Source organism: Caretta caretta, chromosome 5, assembly GCF_965140235.1.
Source record: "Caretta caretta isolate rCarCar2 chromosome 5, rCarCar1.hap1, whole genome shotgun sequence".
In the NCBI taxonomy this organism is placed as follows: domain Eukaryota; kingdom Metazoa; phylum Chordata; order Testudines; family Cheloniidae; genus Caretta; species Caretta caretta.
Window position 1 is genome coordinate 60675835 of NC_134210.1, and position 18859 is coordinate 60694693.

The 18859-nt window shown below is 39.9% G+C and overlaps 1 protein-coding gene across 7 annotated transcripts in view; it reads right to left on the bottom strand.

Moving 5' to 3' along the window:
- ARB2A (ARB2 cotranscriptional regulator A) overlaps positions 1–18859 on the bottom strand; it is a 363334-nt gene that overhangs the window by 306273 nt on the left and 38202 nt on the right. For all 7 annotated transcript variants that reach the window (XM_075128571.1, XM_048851080.2, XM_048851082.2 and 4 more), the window contains exon 4: positions 18025–18125. In XM_075128571.1, coding sequence (XP_074984672.1) covers positions 18025–18125 — 101 coding nt within the window. The remainder of the gene's footprint in view (positions 1–18024; positions 18126–18859) is intronic.

Below are 18859 nucleotides of genomic sequence, written 5' to 3' on the forward strand. Positions count from 1 at the left end.
AAAGCTTCTATTAAAAGCATGTTTCATGAAAACTTTTCAGCCCATCGTACTGGAACCAAGTGAACAAAAGATAAATATCTGAACATGGCCAAATCGCACCTGGAGATGCAGCTAGCAAGAGATGTCAAGAGTAACAAGAAGGGTTTCTTCAGGTATGTTGGCAACAAGAAGAAAGCCAAGGAAAGTGTGGGCCCCTTACTGAATGAGGGAGGCAACCTAGTGACAGAGGATGTGGAAAAAGCTAATGTACTCAATGCTTTTTTTGCCTCTGTCTTCACGAACAAGGTCAGCTCCCAGACTGCTGCGCTGGGCATCACAGCATGGGGAGTAGATGGCCAGCCCTCTGTGGAGAAAGAGGTGGTTAGGGACTATTTAGAAAAGCTGGACATGCACAAGTCCATGGGGCCGGACGAGTTGCATCCAAGAGTGCTAAAGGAATTGGTGGCTGTGATTGCAGATCCATTGGCCATTATCTTTGAAAACTCGTGGAGAACGGGGGAAGTCCCAGATGACTGGAAAAAGGCTAATGTAGTGCCAATCTTTAAAAAAGGAAGGAGGATCCTGGGAACTACAGGCCAGTCAGCCTCACCTCAGTCCCCGGAAAAATCATGGAGCAGGTCCTCAAAGAATCAATCCTGAAGCACTTACATGAGAGGAAAGTGATCAGGAACAGTCAGCATGGATTCACCAAGGGAAGGTCATGCCTGACTAATCTAATCGCCTTCTATGATGAGATTACTGGTTCTGTGGATGAAGGGAAAGCAGTGGATGTACTGTTTCTTGACTTTAGCAAAGCTTTTGACACGGTCTCCCACAGTATTGTCAGCAAGTTAAAGAAGTATGGGCTGGATGAATGCACTATAAGGTGGGTAGAAAGTTGGCTAGATTGTCGGGCTCAACGGGTAGTGATCAATGGCTCCATGTCTAGTTGGCAGCCGGTGTCAAGTGGAGTGCCCCAGGAGTCGGTCCTGGGGCCGGTTTTGTTCAATATCTTCATAAGTGATCTGGAGGATGGTGTGGATTGCACTCTCAGCTAATTTGCGGATGATACTAAACTAGGAGGAGTGGTAGATACGCTGGGGGGTAGGGATAGGATACAGAGGGACCTAGACAAATTGGAGAATTGGGCCAAAAGAAATCTGATGAGGTTCAATAAGGATAAGTGCAGGGTCCTGCACTTAGGACGGAAGAACCCAATGCACCGCTACAGACTAGGGACCGAATGGCTAGGCAGCAGTTCTGCGGAAAAGGACCTAGGGGTGACAGTGGATGAGAAGCTGGATATGAGTCAACAGTGTGCCCTTGTTGCCAAGAAGGCCAATGGCATTTTGGGATGTATAAGTAGGGGCATAGCGAGCAGATCGAGGGACGTGATCGTCCCCCTCTATTCGACATTGGTGAGGCCTCATCTGGAGTACTCTGTCCAGTTTTGGGCCCCACACTACAAGAAGGGTGTGGAGAAATTGGAGAGAGTCCAGCGAAGAGCAACAAAAATGATTAGGGGTCTGGAACACATGACTTATGAGGAGAGGCTGAAGGAACTGGGATTGTTTAGTCTGCAGAAGAGAAGAATGAGGGGGGATTTGATAGCTGCTTTCAACTACCTGAGAGGTGGTTCCAGAGAGGATGGTTCTAGACTATTCTCAGTGGTAGAAGAGGACAGGACAAGGAGTAATGGTCTCAAGTTGCAGTGGGGGAGGTTTAGGTTGGATATTAGGAAAAACTTTTTCACTAGGAGGGCAGTGAAACACTGGAATGCGTTACCTAGGGAGGTGGTAGAATCTCCTTCCTTAGAAGTTTTTAAGGTCAGGCTTGACAAAGCCCTGGCTGGGATGATTTAAATGGGGATTGGTCCTGCTTTGAGCAGGGGGTTGGACTAGATGACCTTCTGAGGTCCCTTCCAACCCTGATATTCTATGATTCTATGACTAAGGGCCAAATCAGAGAGGTATTTAAGCATATGAGTAGTCCCACTGAAGTCAACAGAACTATTAACATGTTTAGACATGTCCTTAAGTATTGGAGCCACAATGTAAATTAGGAGAGCAGAAAAATACAAATTAGACTCCACAATATAGTGAAGGTACACTAAGGTTTGAAGAGCATTGAATAATAAAACAATCTGAAAAAAAATGGCAGCCAAAAGTGTGCCCACAAAGTAGAAAGAGCGCTCTGAAAATGGCTCATCTTAAAATAAAAAACCCCGAAATCCTAATTTTTTTAAATAATTAAAGTAAATGAATTATCACATACCCAAAGAAAAATATAACTGATCTGCTGGTGAACTCTTCCATAATACAGATGAGCAAGATACATCACACCTGAATGATTTGTTTTAGAACACCTACATGCTACTCCAGAGAAGCTGTTACAGTATATATACCATGTCAAAAATCCATGCCACGCAATGAAGAGCACTGAGCCTTAATAGCACATCCCCTTGCATTCTTTGACTTACATCCAGTACATTCTGAATTCTGTTCTCAGGTATATTCCCATTTTCAAAACCAACCTCAGCAAGTCTACCCACCAGAAAGTCCAAAAGTCCAGTGCATACGAAAGAAAAAAAATAGGCAAAAAGTAAATACATAAATTAAAAGGCCTGCCCAGCCTTGGGAACATGCCAATGTTTTGTTAAAGAAAATCCACTGCTAAAAATATAAAACATAGGTACTATATGGGGCTAAATGAGGGAAGTGGAAACAGGATACAGAGCCTTTCACCTCTATACCATTTGTTCAAACAATGGGCACGGGTCAGCATTGGAAATCATTACCAATTGATGACTATTCATAGGTCTACATGAAATAAGTTGGCCTTTGTCATGTTCCTTGTGGAAAAGTGTTTACATTACAAAAATAATCCATCATCACTCCATGTCAAGGGTGAGGAGTATTGGCTGTTATACGCATTCAGTGGACAGAAGACTTCTGTTTCCAAGGATGTGTAAGGTTATGTTTGGGACTGAAAGGGACCTTGTCAGAACATTAGTTTTATTTTTAAATCAAGCATTCAAAATACAGGGTGGAGAACTCAGTCCGTCAGTCATAATTTTCCTTTAAATAATTTTATTCATGACCAGACTCTAGAGCAGTGGTGGGAAACCTGTGGTCCGTCAGGGTAATCCACTGGCAGGCCACGAGACAGTGTTTACATTGACCATCCGCAGGCATGGTAGCCTGCAGCTCCCAGTGGCCGCGGTTCACCGTACCCGGCCAATGGGAGTTGTGGGGAGCAGTGCGGGGTGCAGAGACATGATGGCCACCACGTCGTATGGCTCCCATTGGCCAGGAACGGCAAACCGCAGCCACTGGGAGCTGTGGGTGGCCATGCCTGCAGACGGTCAATGTAAACATGGTCTCGCAGCCTGCCAGAGGATTACCCTGACTGCTCTAACGAGTTGGGCAAATAGATACATAAGATTAGAAAGAAAACCTAGCAAATCATTCATACCTATGGTATTTTCCAGATTGTTATTCTTACTTTACTTCTCTACATTTCCATATATAACTTGGGTAACAATACTTTACTTCTGCTAGGTTTGGCAGAAATTGATTTTTGTTTTTGTATATTTGACAAATAACATCAATATTTATTTTTAGGCTTTTTTTTTCAAATTCTATCAATTAAAATTTTCAGTTTGCAAAATTACGGGGGGAGTCATTAAATAAATACTTAATTACAATATATGTTGATATTAAAAAGTTAAAGATTTATAACTGTTAAAACAAAATTGTCAGCATCATATGACAAAATATACAACGCAAATATCCAAAAATCAAACTAATAAATTCTCAAGAAGCATTTTTCTTATTTTGCCTATCTGTACATTTCAATTATTATGGATAGAAATGTATTTATATCAGTTTGTATGTGTCTGGTGAAATCAACGTTTATCAACATTTAGCGATAAAAAATTAATCCTTCCAAGCCTACTTATGGCTCATAAACTGTAATGCAAATTTAATCTCCTAAACAAACAAACATGCAGTGTTTAAAAAAAGGAGGGAAATTACAATTAAAATAAATGCTCTCAAGAAAGTACTGTTCAAAATATTGAATTGAATATTTCTATCTTTAAAATAATTAATTCAAACATGATTTACTATGCTTTGAGTTGAACTAAATGAAAATTTAAGATTTTTTTTCTGTTAGAGAAAGCATTCAAACTATTAAACTTGAATGATCAAATACACATTCTCATACTGTGAGACCATCACATAAAAAAATACTTGTACCTGCCCAACAATATTGTCTTGGCTGATAATTCCACATATATATGAAATCATTACCATTTACCTATAAGTGGACTTTTCTGATAGTAGCATATTCTGCTAGCTGACTCTGTACATGCACAGAAAGAGAATAGTTTTCACTCTCTCCAGGCTTCTCAAATGTTTCCAACTGTCAGTTCTGCCTTGACTTAGTAACTTATAGCTCTAGAGTAATTTAACTCTTAAGTAAATGGATCATTAATGGATCTATGAAGGACACTATTTTCGGGAATTCAAGTTCAACCTCAGCTTTAACTTTCACAACTACAGAGAATTCAAGGTAGAATACGCAGGTTAGGTGTTTTATCTCTAAAGTTTGAAAATAAACAAGTATAAAACCCACTAACAGAAAAACCCATCCAAGTTATGGATTTATTGTTTAACAAGATGTGCGTCCTAACTGAGAATAAGCACTTAAAATAAATAACGGAACAAACAGCTTTTTTAACATATAGAAATCAGCCCACAAATTTTCAATTTGCAGTATTAGGTCAACAACGTTCAGTGAAAAATGCACAATGAATTCCAACTGACTGCCCTGAGGCAAATCTCAAGTGGTAGGATTGACTCAGGGCTTGCTACTGTTGCTGCCATAGCTTTGGTTGAATGAGCTTTATTTTGACCCTTAAGTGACAAACCTGCCAATAAGTAACAATGAAAGATGCAAAGGAACATTTTGACATACTGCTCTTGGACACAGGCTTACCTCAGCACTGGTGACAAAAAACAACACAACAAAAAAACCTAAAAGCTGAATGGTCTTTCTAAAGGCTCTGTTCATTGCAAGTTAAAAAAAAAATCAATAGCGTTTTTAAAATCCACAAAAGACCTCACTTGGATTATAGTGTGGCTGGACAATTCATTCGGATGGAATTGACATTACCTCTAAGGGATTTCTTGCTTTTTCTATTGAAAGTAATTCAATTCAAACAACTCATAGATGTGATATTCTAGATTCTGAGTTGACTGATCACAAATAGGATCTCAAGATCTTTTGAGAGAAATTTAAAAAACAAAACAGGGATTTGTAAGGAGTGCAGCATATGCTGTTAATGTGATTTGATCTGATATTTGTTCCATGGTCTTTGCTGACACCTGTTGGCTTAATTTTTGTTTGTGTTTTAAAATCTTGGCTCTTTTAGATTGCTCTTTTAGAGCTTGTTTTCACTACTTGTATAAGTTGACCTAAGTTACGCTACTCCAGTTACTTGAATAACATAGCTGGAGTCGACATAGCTTAGGTCGACTTACCCCGGTGTCTTCACTGAGCTGTGTCAACGGGAGATGCTCTCCCGTCGGCTTACCTTACTCTTCTTGGGGAGCTGGAGGACTCCTGAACTCAGGACACAGAACATGCCCTTTAGCCCCGTCCTCACTACACACTGTCATGGGTGTGAAGCCATGCCACCACCCGAGGCACACTCATATCCACACCCCTCAGGTCTACTAAAAATTCTTTCCCCAGACATGTCTTGAAACCTATGTTTCTGGGGTTTAGATATGGATGGCAAGTGGGTTCTGGCACAACCATATGCGTGGACCCACATCCAGAAACAAGGTAGGTGTAGCTTAAGAATATGTTGCACAAGTCTCTTTTTCCTAGTCTATACAAAGGTGAAAGTCTTGGACTACAATCTTTATCTTACTTTTACTGCACTTCGTATTTTCTTTGTTTTTCATCCTCTAAATCAGTGGTTCTCAAAGCCGGTCCGCCGCTTGTTCAGGGAAAGCCCCGGTGCACTGGACCGGTTTGTTTACCTGCCACGTCTGCAGGTTCGGCCGATCGCGGCTCTGACTGGCTGCGGTTCGCTGCACCAGGCAATGGGGGCTGCGTGAACTGGACCGGTTTGTTTACCTGCCACGTCTGCAGGTTCGGCCGATCGCGGCTCTGACTGGCTGCGGTTCGCTGCACCAGGCAATGGGGGCTGCGGGAAGGGCGGCCAGCATGTCCCTTGGCCCACGCCCTTCCCACAGCCCCCATTGCCTGGTGCAGCGAACCGCAGCCAGTCAGAGCCGCGATCGGCCGAACCTGCAGACGTGGCAGGTAAACAAACCGGTCCAGTGCACCGGGGCTTTCCCTAAACAAGCAGCGGACCGGCTTTGAGAACCACTGCTCTAAACTGTTGCAACCAGAACTACACATAGCATTCAAAATGTTGTCATATCAAGGCTATGTAGTGCACCAGCATTACATATTATTAATCTCATATATGCATTCAGGTCAGCATCAACAAGCCCAGCATTTTCTTTGTTGACCTGTGAATTGATATTTAATTTTCTACCATTACAGCTACTTTTTTTTTTAAAATAGATTTGCTTCTACCAGATAGAGAAAAATATAAAATTGGGAGACAGCTAAGTACGCTATACATATATTAATATTAAATCTTATCTCCGTGTAGGAAGCCCACTCTAGTAACTTTTTAGAGTCATTCTGCAGTTTAGGTCAGTTCTCCCACGTAGTTGCTATGTAATTGGTGGCATTCGCCAATTGTGTTATGCTAAAATATTAAATACTATATTATGGGTCCAAGAACTAATGTAAGTGGTACCCACTTAGAGGTTTTCTACTAACCTTTTAGTTCTGTTCTCTGTTTCAGGAGAAACATCCAGTCTTGGTTTTTCTCTAACAACCATCATCATAGTATCAAACCACTGATCTATCCAGTATTCATTTACTCAATTTCTGGACTTAAACCATCCGCCTTCCAATAACCCAAAGCCGTTGCAAAACAAAACCCATTGCAAAATTCCCTCCCTCAACCTATCCAATCAAAACCAGAGGCAAGATGAGGTCACAGGAGCTGGGAATGACAGGCTCAACATCTCCATTCTAAAAATGACAACAATGACAGAAGCTGTCTGGATAGAACGGGTCCCAGTGGGGGGGGGGGGGGGTAGGGGAGGCCTTCCTTCAGCACATGGGGGCTGGAATTAGGGGCTAATGTGAAAAGACATTACTGGCAAGAACTCCAGTTGGAAGAAGACTCCTTGAACTCAGCACTCTCACCTTTTCACATTCAAAATTTGCCCTCTTTGCTTTAGCCACCAGTATTACAGTTTATTAGGTCAATGACTGGGACACGAAGGGCATGTCTAGACAAGGAAAATACCAACTTTATAAATGTGTCTAGCTAACACATTTTAAGAAACTTCTTCCAACACTAGTGTAGAGAAGGTTTAACACTTTAAAAAACCTACAAGGTCTTTGTGACCAACCTTAGATTCCCTTGGTGTTGACTATGACCAGCTAACAAGTTTCTAGAAGTGTCAAACTTTGTCTCAGAAAGAAAAATATGTCACTGTTCTGGAATAAAAGAGTGAAGTGACTAGCCATATGTGCTGCTGTAAACCACAGTAGAAACTGAAGGGACTCCAAATTGAAATTCAGTCAATTTTCAAAAATAGAAGCTTAAAAGAAATATTAGGAATTATACCTTCCCTGAGTTTCTGTGCCAACTTTTCTGTTTTTACTATGACATTTACTTATTTTTAAAAATGTTTTCATTTCTTTGTTGATGTAAGACAGACCCACAATCAAATGTTACACCACTAACATAAAAGGTACCCTACCTACCAGACCTCCAGGTTGCTGTGAGGAAAGCAAAAGTTCCCAAACCTCCCCATGGCTGATTCAGTGATGAGGGGAAAAATTCTTTCCCCAAAAGATTATTACAACACTCTTATTACCAACAGCATATCCAGAAACCCAGTTCTAACACTAAACTAAAAAGGAGAGGAGGGAACATTGGTGGAAACAACAACAACAAATCATATAGTAGCTTACATGGATTTGCAGGAGCAATTGGCTTCTACAGCACTTTAACAACCAGCTGTGACGTCGGACTCCATATGCTTTATGAAAATATGGTTATGAATGTGAATAACTGGAATATGCTTTATGCAAAAGGTCTCTTGTAAGGTATCATTACAAAGTTTATAATCTACTGAGTGTGTTCATCCTATTTGCATGTATTATTTCTACGTCTGAATTTAGGAGAATAAGATATAAACTTGTATTACTGATGTAAACATATTAAGTGGAAGCCATTAAGGGTGCTTCAGAATCAATGAACTATAAATGGCTCTGTTTACTTGCAAACCTTCCTGTGTACGTGTGGGCCAGTCCAGGAAGAATGGAGGCTGGGGTCTCACAGGATATGTGACCATGTCACTATACTGGAATCCATCTTAAATCTCATACTCTTCCATTTAGAAGGAGGGGTGGGGACTCGGAGACGCAAAAGATTCCCGCTTTGTGCCAAAGCTATAAAAGGGGGTGGGGAACAGGACAAAGGCAACCAGTCATGAGAAAGCCCCTGCATACCACCTGAGATGTCTGCTGGAACTAACAAGGACTGTACCAGGGGAAAGGATTGGGCCCAGAAGGCGTCTAGTCTGTGACAGAAGCTTATTGGAACATCTCTAAGGGTGAGATATTAACCTGTAATCAGTTTCTTAATGTGTTAGGCTTAGACTTGAGTGTTTTTTTGCTTTATTTTGCTTGGTGTCTTACTTTGTTCTGTCTGTTATTACTTGAAACCACTTAAATCCTACTTTTTATACTTAATAAAATCACTTTTGTTTATTAATTAACCCAGAGTAAGTGATTAATGCCTGGGGAGCAACAGCTGTGCATATCTCTCTCTCAGTGTTATAGAGGGCGAACAATTTATGAGTTTACCCTGTATAAGCTTTATACAGAGTAAAACGGATTTATTTTGGGTTTGGATCCCACTGGGAACTGGGTGCTGGAGCGGTAACTTGCTAAGCTGTTTTTGTTTAAGGTCTGCAGCTTTGGGGGCGTGGCCCAGACACTGAGCTGCAGCAGGCTAGCGTGCGTGGCTCAACAAGGCAGGGTTCTGGAGTCCCAAGCTGGCAAGGAAAACGGGCTCAGAGGTAATTTCAGCACTCCAGGCAACAGTCCCAAGGAGATATCTGTGACCGAACCCGCCACACCAGCCAATGAGCCACCGCACAAGAGGAGAGGCACTCCCCTGCCCTCACCCCACACACACAGCTCACACAGATGAGGGGCACACAGCAAGGGAGGTGCTGCAGAAAAGTCCAAGGGTTGTGTTTCCCCTAGCCAGCCCAGTCTAAGCCCACCACTGCTGAAATGGCAGAGACAGAGAACTGGGAGGGAGCTGAAATTAGTGGCTTGAACTGCTTGAATTTCCTGAGCAGGAAGAGGTTAAAACATGGGGGAGTACAAAAATTAAGCTTCTGTCCCATTTTACAGCAGCCAGAGAACTCGTTTTCTCAGGGCACATCTGCCCTTAAAATGCTGCATCAACGCAACTGCACCGATCCAGCTGCATGCTGCAGTGCTTTAATGAAGACATTCTATGCCAACGGTAGAGAGCTCTCCTGTCGGTGTAGTTAATCCACCTCCCCACGAGATGGTAGCTGTGTCAGCAGGAGATCTCCTGCTGACATAGCCCTGTCTACATGGTGCCAGGGGTGGGGGTGTTGGATCATATTAAAGAAGTTCTGTATTAAAATCACAAATGAGTTTGATTCCCCATAGTTTAAATTCCAGTGTATTACTAATTAAGAGGTCTCTTGGTTTTTGGTACTGTCTCTCTCCCTCTGTGTGAAACTTGCAAGCTGCTAATTGTGTTAGTACATTCTAAGACAGAGTCTGTTCTCAAAGCAATTCTTTGTAACAACAACTACTCACACAGAGAGAGACTCAATGCAATACTCTGTAACAATAGAAACAGCACCCAGAGACTCCCCGCCCTTTTGTTCTATTCATCTTGCTTTGTTAACAATTGTGATTAAAATAGAAATAGAGGATATCTATGGATGGATGCTTGCTGTGGATAATAACTGAATGATCAGGGAGGTGCCAGTCTAAGAATCCAGTGTCCATCGGCTGAAGAAGGCGTCAAGTGGAAATAACCAGAGAACCCCCAGAGGGCAGACTGGAATCCACCCAACAGCCTCAAGAATGGGAGAACCAAAGAACAAGATAACATCTGGCAGCACGGAGCCGTCAGGAATGTGACATCTGCTGATTGATTCAGCAACAGCATGATGAAGCAATTCCCAGAGACTGACATAGGAAGAAATTCCCATAAAAATGGACTCTGGAAAGTAAGAACTTTGGGGTCTGATTCTGCAAACCAACTTCCAGGAGCACCAGATGTGCATCTGACGAGGCCCTGTTCCCTCCTCATGTCCAGGCCACCTGGCCAGTGGCTTGGCATGAGCAACTCTAAGGCTGGTAACTATGATAACAACCTTGCAGAACGTGTGTGTGTGTGTGGGTGTGAATGAATAAATATGAGATTGAATGGAATGTTACAACTATAACAACTGCTTACTATGATTCTTTCTGTATTCACAATAAATGTGGTATTTCGTATTTTGCCTTTTCCCCTTTAATAAGATCCTGCTGGTTTTTATTTTATTGGTATAACATGGGGAGGAGTAGGTCAGTATAACTACTCAGAGGTAGTAGAGGTCACTCAGGAGGTGTAGACTTTTCACATCCCTGAACAATGTAGTTGTACTGATATAGGTCTGTAATAAAGACCAGACCTCAGCTTTTCTCCCTTCGAAAACTGCTGGAAGTTTTAAATCAGACCAGAGATAAAGATATAATCAAGACTTCCATAAACTGTGGCTGAACCTAAATACTGTTACAAAGGCCCTCGTTAGAAAGGCAGACTGGACATTCTATGGCAGCATCAGTTAATTAAATTAAATGTAAAAATCAATAATGTTATCAGCAGTTTCCACTGAATTTATCAAAATAAATAACACATTTTATTTTACCATGTGCCTGAGAAGTTCATACTGACAATGTGTAACTGCACTGCAGAAGTTGTCAGAGGAAAGCTGGAGGTTTTGGCAACTAGGTTAAAACAAGCTAAAGCTTTTGGCTTCTAGACAGGTAAGTTTGGAGTTTTGGCAAGCAGGGAGCAATTGATGCTTTTGGCCCCAGGGAAGAGAGGCTTTTCTACTTTCCCTCCCACTTATGGATGGGCAGTAAGGGAACTTAAAAAATCCTTTGGGTGGAGGTAGGAGGGCTTGAACTTTGTTTTCGACCTAACCAACCTGTGACAGTGTCCACCTGCTCCAGTTCCCCATATCCAACAACAGCAAGTACATTAACTGGGTATTTCTGCTTCAGTGACAGCACTGAAGTAGCTGATGTTTACATTTAATTGTCACTGAGTTTGTGTGTTAATACCCCACTGATATGAATGGAGCAGTTCCCACTTCTGAAAACTGCATCAGGCAGATTGCTGATTCAGGAACACAACAGTACAATGATTTACTTTTGGAAGATTATCTGCACAACAAAAAGGAATAGAATTGTCTCTCTTTTTAAATGAAAAGTTAAGATTCTGATGCATAATTCTAAATCAAGGAATGAATTCTACCGTAAATTCCTCAGCCGTGAACAAATTGTGAAATGCACAGGAATACGATCCACTGTACAAAGCAAGTTCCAGGTTCTTGATAATAAACTATAAACTCTGCTACTTAAACTCGCCACCATTAACATTAAACAGTAAATTAGACTGCTAAAACAGAAAGGCAATTCTCCAGTGGGCAGATCAGCATATAGAACAACATGCCTAAACGAAGGAAGAGCTAATATCAAGATCCCCATAGGAAAGACTCTGCACAGCTGGTAGATCTTGTATAAAACAAAATTCCTATTCTGTTGTATCTGGAACATCAAAGGTTACTGTAAATCTCAAGATATTCCCAGAAAACTGAAAAAAGAAGTCTGCAGCTAAAGGTACTGCATTGGTTAATTTTATTGATTCTAGGAACCAGGAGAAAATCTAGTAAAGGAATTAAAAATGTAAACAACATTTCACTAATTTTCCCTGAGTTCTGCAACTCAACAAAGGAGGAGAATAATAAATATAAATGGATTTTAAAATATTTTATTGATGAAGGGGTTCTCCACATCTATCCTGTTTCTAGAAAACTCCAGGTAAAGTAATATGACATTTTTCTGCAGTGGGAGGTGTCCTCTACACAAAAACTTCTGATGATTCTTGATGGAAAAAGGACACTAAACACACACACACACACACACACAATCAAATGGAATCATTGAAATGGAACCATCTAGTGAAGATGAAATCAGTGTGCTTTCACCACCACACTATGTTGATTTGTGTTCTGTTTAAGAACTGCTCTTTTAAAATTTTTCTACTTTCCATCTATCTAATAGAAAAGGAGCTTTTGTTCACCTTTTCTCCCACAAATAGTGGACAGACTTTATATCCTCACTTCTTTTTTCTCCTCTGTATACACTGATGTTTCTGGTATTAGATGTTCTATTCATTGTAAGGCAATGTGAACAATGAATATGGCAAATAAAACTTTGCTGTGCAATTAATATCTGCTTTTTTATTAGAAGCAATAAAAAGCCGAGATAAAACTATATTTAGATAGAAGTTATTTCAAAAGAGAAAAACCTAAAAAGAAAAAAAACTATGAAAGAAATTACATGGTACTCAAATCTATCATGACCATGCTATTAAACAGTTGAAGATTTCACACTTGATTTTTATCCTCAAGTCTTCCAACTGCATGAAAATGGTATGTGCAAAAGTCTGCTAAGTGCTGACATACTCAATGTCAGCCTAGGATGCAAGACTTAGGATGGAGAGAGTGGAACTGATTCTGATTGAGATAAAGTTTCTGAAGGTTTTATTTTAAGAAACTCATGACTAACCCATTGAAACACCCCCCCCACACACACACACTCCTCCCCCCCGTTTTTTAACTGTAACTAACATTCTTCAAATCACAGCAACTTGCCAGTAGTTATATAAACAACCATCTGCCTTACTGTATCTTTTCTGTTTTTCACTGTTTTTCAATTTTAAAATGTAAAAACACATTTATCAACAATGTAACATACTCCCATCTGGGTTTTATGAGACTCTCATCACTTCTTTCAAGAAACGTGCTAACAAAAATTATGAAACTCTCTCTGAACCCTGTGTACTGTCATGTCACTATGATGAACCTTCCGCCAATTGCTGCCTACAGACTAGAAGAATTCACTGATGCACGTCTGACAATCTCTTCAAGTAAAAGTCTTTCCAAACATCAGATTTTCAGAAGTAGATTTAACATATGCAAATGAATACTGCACCCAGCTAAGACTTAAATTTAAACATAAATGCATCTTTTCTTTAGTAGTCTTCATTCTTTGAATAGCTATTAGACCAAAAAATGACTAATTGTCTCTCCACCTTTTTTACTCACCAAAAAACAAAGTTCACGGTAAACAGACTATTAAAAGTTAAACACCTGCTGATTATTTAGAGGGTTTTTCCCCCCTCTGCACCTCTCACTCCCTATCTATTATTAAAGCCATTTGTTTGAAAACAAGCCTTTTTATTTCAGGGGCAGAAAAGAGGGAGAAAAAAGGAATCCAATTGCAAAGAAATATATTATTGGACTGGTGCAGGGAATAGAGCCTATAGTTAAGGTTGCCCTCCACTTTCCACTATAACACTCCATTTCCAGTTACTTATAATTTTGCCAAACTTTAGCCATTTGGGATGAAATTAGCCATGTTACGTGTCTGCCTTAGAATGAATTTACATTTCAACTAAAACAGTTCAGTCATATCTGAGAATGGAAAAAACACATTGTTGTGCACATGTTAAAAAAATTCAGAAAACTGTCTCATTGAGAAACTCTAGCACCACCATGTCTTTTGGCCGGGACTTGAAATTTGGCAAGGGATTGCTTTTGTGCCAGGGATGCGCTTTTACTGTCCCTGTGAAAATTCACCCAAATTTAGCTAAGTTTTGAGCCTCTGGGGGAAAAAAAAAAATGTAGTTCAACATATACTAATTAGAGACTTGTTGGAGCTTGGCAACTTAATTCTTTGCACAGAACAATCCCCATCCCCTCACAAATTCTGCCAACTGACTTGCACATGCTCCATCCATAGAGCATGCTCATCCTGGGGCTCCAGGGGCTGAATAGGATTTTTCCTACAATAGTTTATTTGCTGAAAATCCATTTTTCAGTCCTACAAAACCAATCACGATTTTGACACAAACTCAGAGAGCAGAGTTCCCTCCCCCCCAGGACTGAGATTCCATTCACAAAATGGCCTGAGGAAGAGGAGGTGGGAATGGTGCTGGTTCCACTGCCCCCTCCTTATAACTGTCAGCCCAGTGGTTAGGGCACTCACCTGGAATGTGGGAGATGTGGTTTCAATTCCCCCATCTGCCGGATGTGCAGAAGGGATTTGAATATAGGTCTTCCACATAGCCAGAGAGTGTCCTAGCCACTGGGTTATGGGATATACTGAGGGGCTCACTCCAGAATCTTTCTTGTTGAAGCTGTTCCAAATTTTATAAATAAAACAGTCAGTGAAGTAGAGACTTCAACTTGGGTCTCCCCATCCTACGTGAGTGCATTAACTTCCAGGTTATATGCCATTCACATGCTCTTTCCCTAGACCAATGTCTGTTCATAGTAATTTATGATGACAATGAACTGCCACTATGAAAGAAAATGAATAGTAATTGGCCCAGGGAAAAGAATGTGAATGATTCTGGCATTTCCTAAATTTTAAGTGCTTGACTTTGCAACCAATAGTGTTATTTTTAACAGATTTTTTTTAAATAACTTTTATTTAAGCATGGATAATCAGTGTGGTTGGCATTTTCTTGCAGTTCATGACTGGTTGAAGAGCTGATGGCCCTCAGCTTTGCCTCATATCCTTAAGCCAACACAACTAAATAGAAACACAGTAGAAGCAGCAGCAGGTCTACTAGAATGCAAAATTAAAATCAAGACACAATTTAAAAGATATGGGATTGAATCATATGATTATGTAATACAAGGATGATTTTAACACTTCAAAGGATTGATTATGTTTTTCACTCAAGGCTATGCTATGCATAAGTGATGAACATTCTTCCATATCATGATGAAAAATTCTACATTCTTTGTAGATCCATGGCATATTCTTGACATATTAACTAAATTCAGAAAAATATTCCACCACTCTTGATTTACTTTATGTTATCTCAGTAAAGGGAGGTGTTCCCACCATTTAAAAAAAAAAAAACACCACAACAAACTAGGCACATAGGTGACAAAGGCATGCAAGCATCATTTTGCCATGCTGAACAGTGCATATTTAGTTTGTTGTAATAAGGGCTACCTAGTCAGACTGCATCTGAAATGTTTAGTGGTAACAAATACATAACTGTAGTTGAAAAGAATTTCTACTGCCCACATGCAGATTTTATTTGGAAGCTGATCCAGCAGCTTATTTACCCGAGTAAGGGTTGCTGGACTGGGCCACAAATGCCTTCAGGTGCACATGCAACCTATCATCAGAATTTGGTTAATTTAAGCTTCTGTCCTTCCAAATGCAAACTGCTTAATGCTCCCTTCCTCATTACAGGTCCTCAACCATTTGTCTACACTTTCATTTATACTACGTAAACAGCTCCATTCTCTTAGTAGTTCAAATAAATGATGCTCGTCTTTGCAACTATGGAGAAAATTAGTAGCAGGTAAAAGCTTATTTTTAATGCTGCTGAGACAAAGCTGTTCTTTAACTTAAAAGAGATCTGGAGAAAAAAATCCTATTTTAATTATGATTAATCATACTCATAATTCTAAATATTTGCATTTGCAAAAATATTAACCCTGTACCTGCACACTAAAGGTTCTAACAACTCTATAATAAATTGAACCTAAACTCTGCACATGACCCCTGACTTCTGTGGTGAGACAAAACTTTCTGTGGTAAGTGTAACAAAACTTTTAATACATATTATTTAGGTAATCTCATAGAAATTTTCTGATTTAGGTTTTCTATAATTTATATTTCTCTGCCATATAAATTATGTGTTTTTTCTTGCACGATGGTGCACTATTTATGTTTTATGTTACATAAAACAAATACTATGTATATTTTAGGTGCGTGTGTGTGTGTGTGTGTATACATCTCCTTTTTAACTCCTGTATCCTTTTCCCCTTCCTCTCCATTCCTCAGTTTCTATAGGAAGGGCATCCTTCCTTTCTGCACAGTCCCTAGACTTGTCCCAACTGCTACACTAAACAAGCTCTACTTTGACTGTATTTAGCTCCTCAGATCACACGCCATTCATTCTACCAGGGCTCAGTTAGAGGAAGTGGAGTATTGTCTATGCTATCCAATCAATCAGGTACAGGAGCAAACAATCACTTTTGTGACTTGTGCTCTCTACCCTTTGCTTGAGCCCACTTAGTCAATGTCTACAGAATTTCTCATAATATACAAAAATCCTGTTATAACTAGAAAACACCCCATGATTATATGTATGTTCAGTCTTAATAAATGTACCCTTGGCATCATCACAAGCAGCAGAGAATTTTTTAAAAAGTGATAAATTTAAGTACATTTCTCATTATGCAGTCACAGAAACCTGTTCAAGATAATTTATACTATTTATCTTGGCACAGTCGGTTTTGGGCTGTTGTGTTTAATATTTTAACGTGGTTACACTTGAACAGAAAGGAAATTTCAAAAAGACAAAATGTTTTCTAAACATGTTCACAATCAAATACATCCCTCGGAAATCTGAGTTAAGTTTACAGAAAGAGGAAATGGAGAGCAAAGCATTTCAAAAAATGGGCCTGATCCCACAGCCAGGCAAAACAGCCAATGAATGAGGAGCAGAGGCAAAGGATGATCACAGTTTTTTTTGTTGATAGTGCCATGGTCCCTCCCAAGAATGGACAACAAAAGACAGTCTCTGAGAAAACAGCACCCATTTGTGCATCAAAGGATTCCTCTTCAGGGGAAGCCACTGACTACAGCAGGACCAACATACTGACAGGTCACTGAGCTCAAACTGGTCTCTGCTATTGGGCAGAAACAATCGGGGCAGAGCAGTACAGACCCAGACATGCATGTTCTTACAACCCCTGTGGCCAGAAGTATCCTTTCATGTCAACTCAATGCTACAGCTTCCCATGCATAAGTAGCACGACACACAAACTGGAAGGCCACTTTCTCGCACAACTGAAAGAGGTATTAGACAGAGCAAATTCATCACAACTCTAAAGAATACTTCAGTAAGCAAAAGGAAAGAAAACAACATTGAAGCATCCTATTCCAAACAAACGAATCCTAACAAAGTAAAAGATGTGAAAAAACCATTTGCCAAAACAAAAATGGTCAAATCCAAACATTTATTTTAGCAAGCCTGATCGCTCTTTCCACCAGCTGAAGACAACAAGAGAAATCAGCAGATTCAGCTAGTACATCTCTTCCATATGGAAAATGGAGTCACAGAAGTTTAGTACCTGTGCTCTGGCTGGTGGAGAGGAAACTTAGAGAAATTATGTATCTTTTAAAAAATGCTATCATACAATATGAAAAATACTCTTTTCTGTTTGTTTGCAGTGTTATTGTAGCTGTGTTGGTCCCAGATATTAGAGACACAAGGTGGCTGACATATCTTTTATTGGGCCAACTTTCACTCACCTTGTCTCTTTTCTGTTTGTACGGTCCAAACTATATTCTACTTTAAACACAAAAGAGGGTCCAAGGATGTAGGCCAGGACTTAAACTGCAACATTATAAATTATACAGTAAATAATTTAAATTATTGTTAGAGCATTAAAATGCAGAACATTTTTTTAAAAACAATTGGTAATTAAAATAATTTCATTTCTATCTATATTTTAGTACAGAGGAAAACTACAGCACACAGTGTACACACACACACACAGCATATACCTCTCCAAGAGCTTCGTAGCGCTTTTGGTTCCATCTATGCAAATCTTCACGGTAGTTAAAAACAAATGGCTCCCCAGTTTTTATATGCCTTAATTGCCCCTCTATAAAAGAAACAATAATATTAGCTTTAAATATACATTTTAAGAGTTTTAAAAGCAGAGGTAACAATTCACAATGGAAAGCAAAAGACAATGTTCATCTGAAAGCAGAACCACTTTCATTCATATACCACATTATTCTTTCTCCCTCCCTTATTACAATGTAGGGCACTTAAACCAAATGGACCGCAGCAAGACCACCATCACATTCACTTCTAGCTCACATTCACCTCTGAATCAAGTGGAGCATAAAAGGTGACATACTGAGCTTCAGGCCCAAATTTCAGCCTGACAACTTGTTATACAACTAATATTTGAATCCCTAAAAGTATGCAGCAAAATGAAGAATTAGCAGCTGAATAGCAAACAATCTGATTTGTACCAACCAACCAGGTAACTATATACCAACTATTACTCATTTGTACTCAATTAAATTGCACGTGTAAAAAAATGTGAGTGGCACATTGCAATGCAAAAAGGAAAAGAGTTTTTGAAAATTAAGCTCTTAATCGCCAAAACATAGTTTCAGTTACAAGTCAAATGCTTCAGCACCCCAATGCAATCAAGAGGGGGACCTTAGTTCAGGACACGCCTTGGGACTCTTGCACCTTGAGCTAATAGTAGAAAAATGATGCAGCACGTCCAAGTAGTATGTGCACACCACAGCAATTTTTTTTGTAGAGCAACATTACAGTCTCTTAGCTTCATAGCTGAAGTAGCACATTCAGCTACAGATG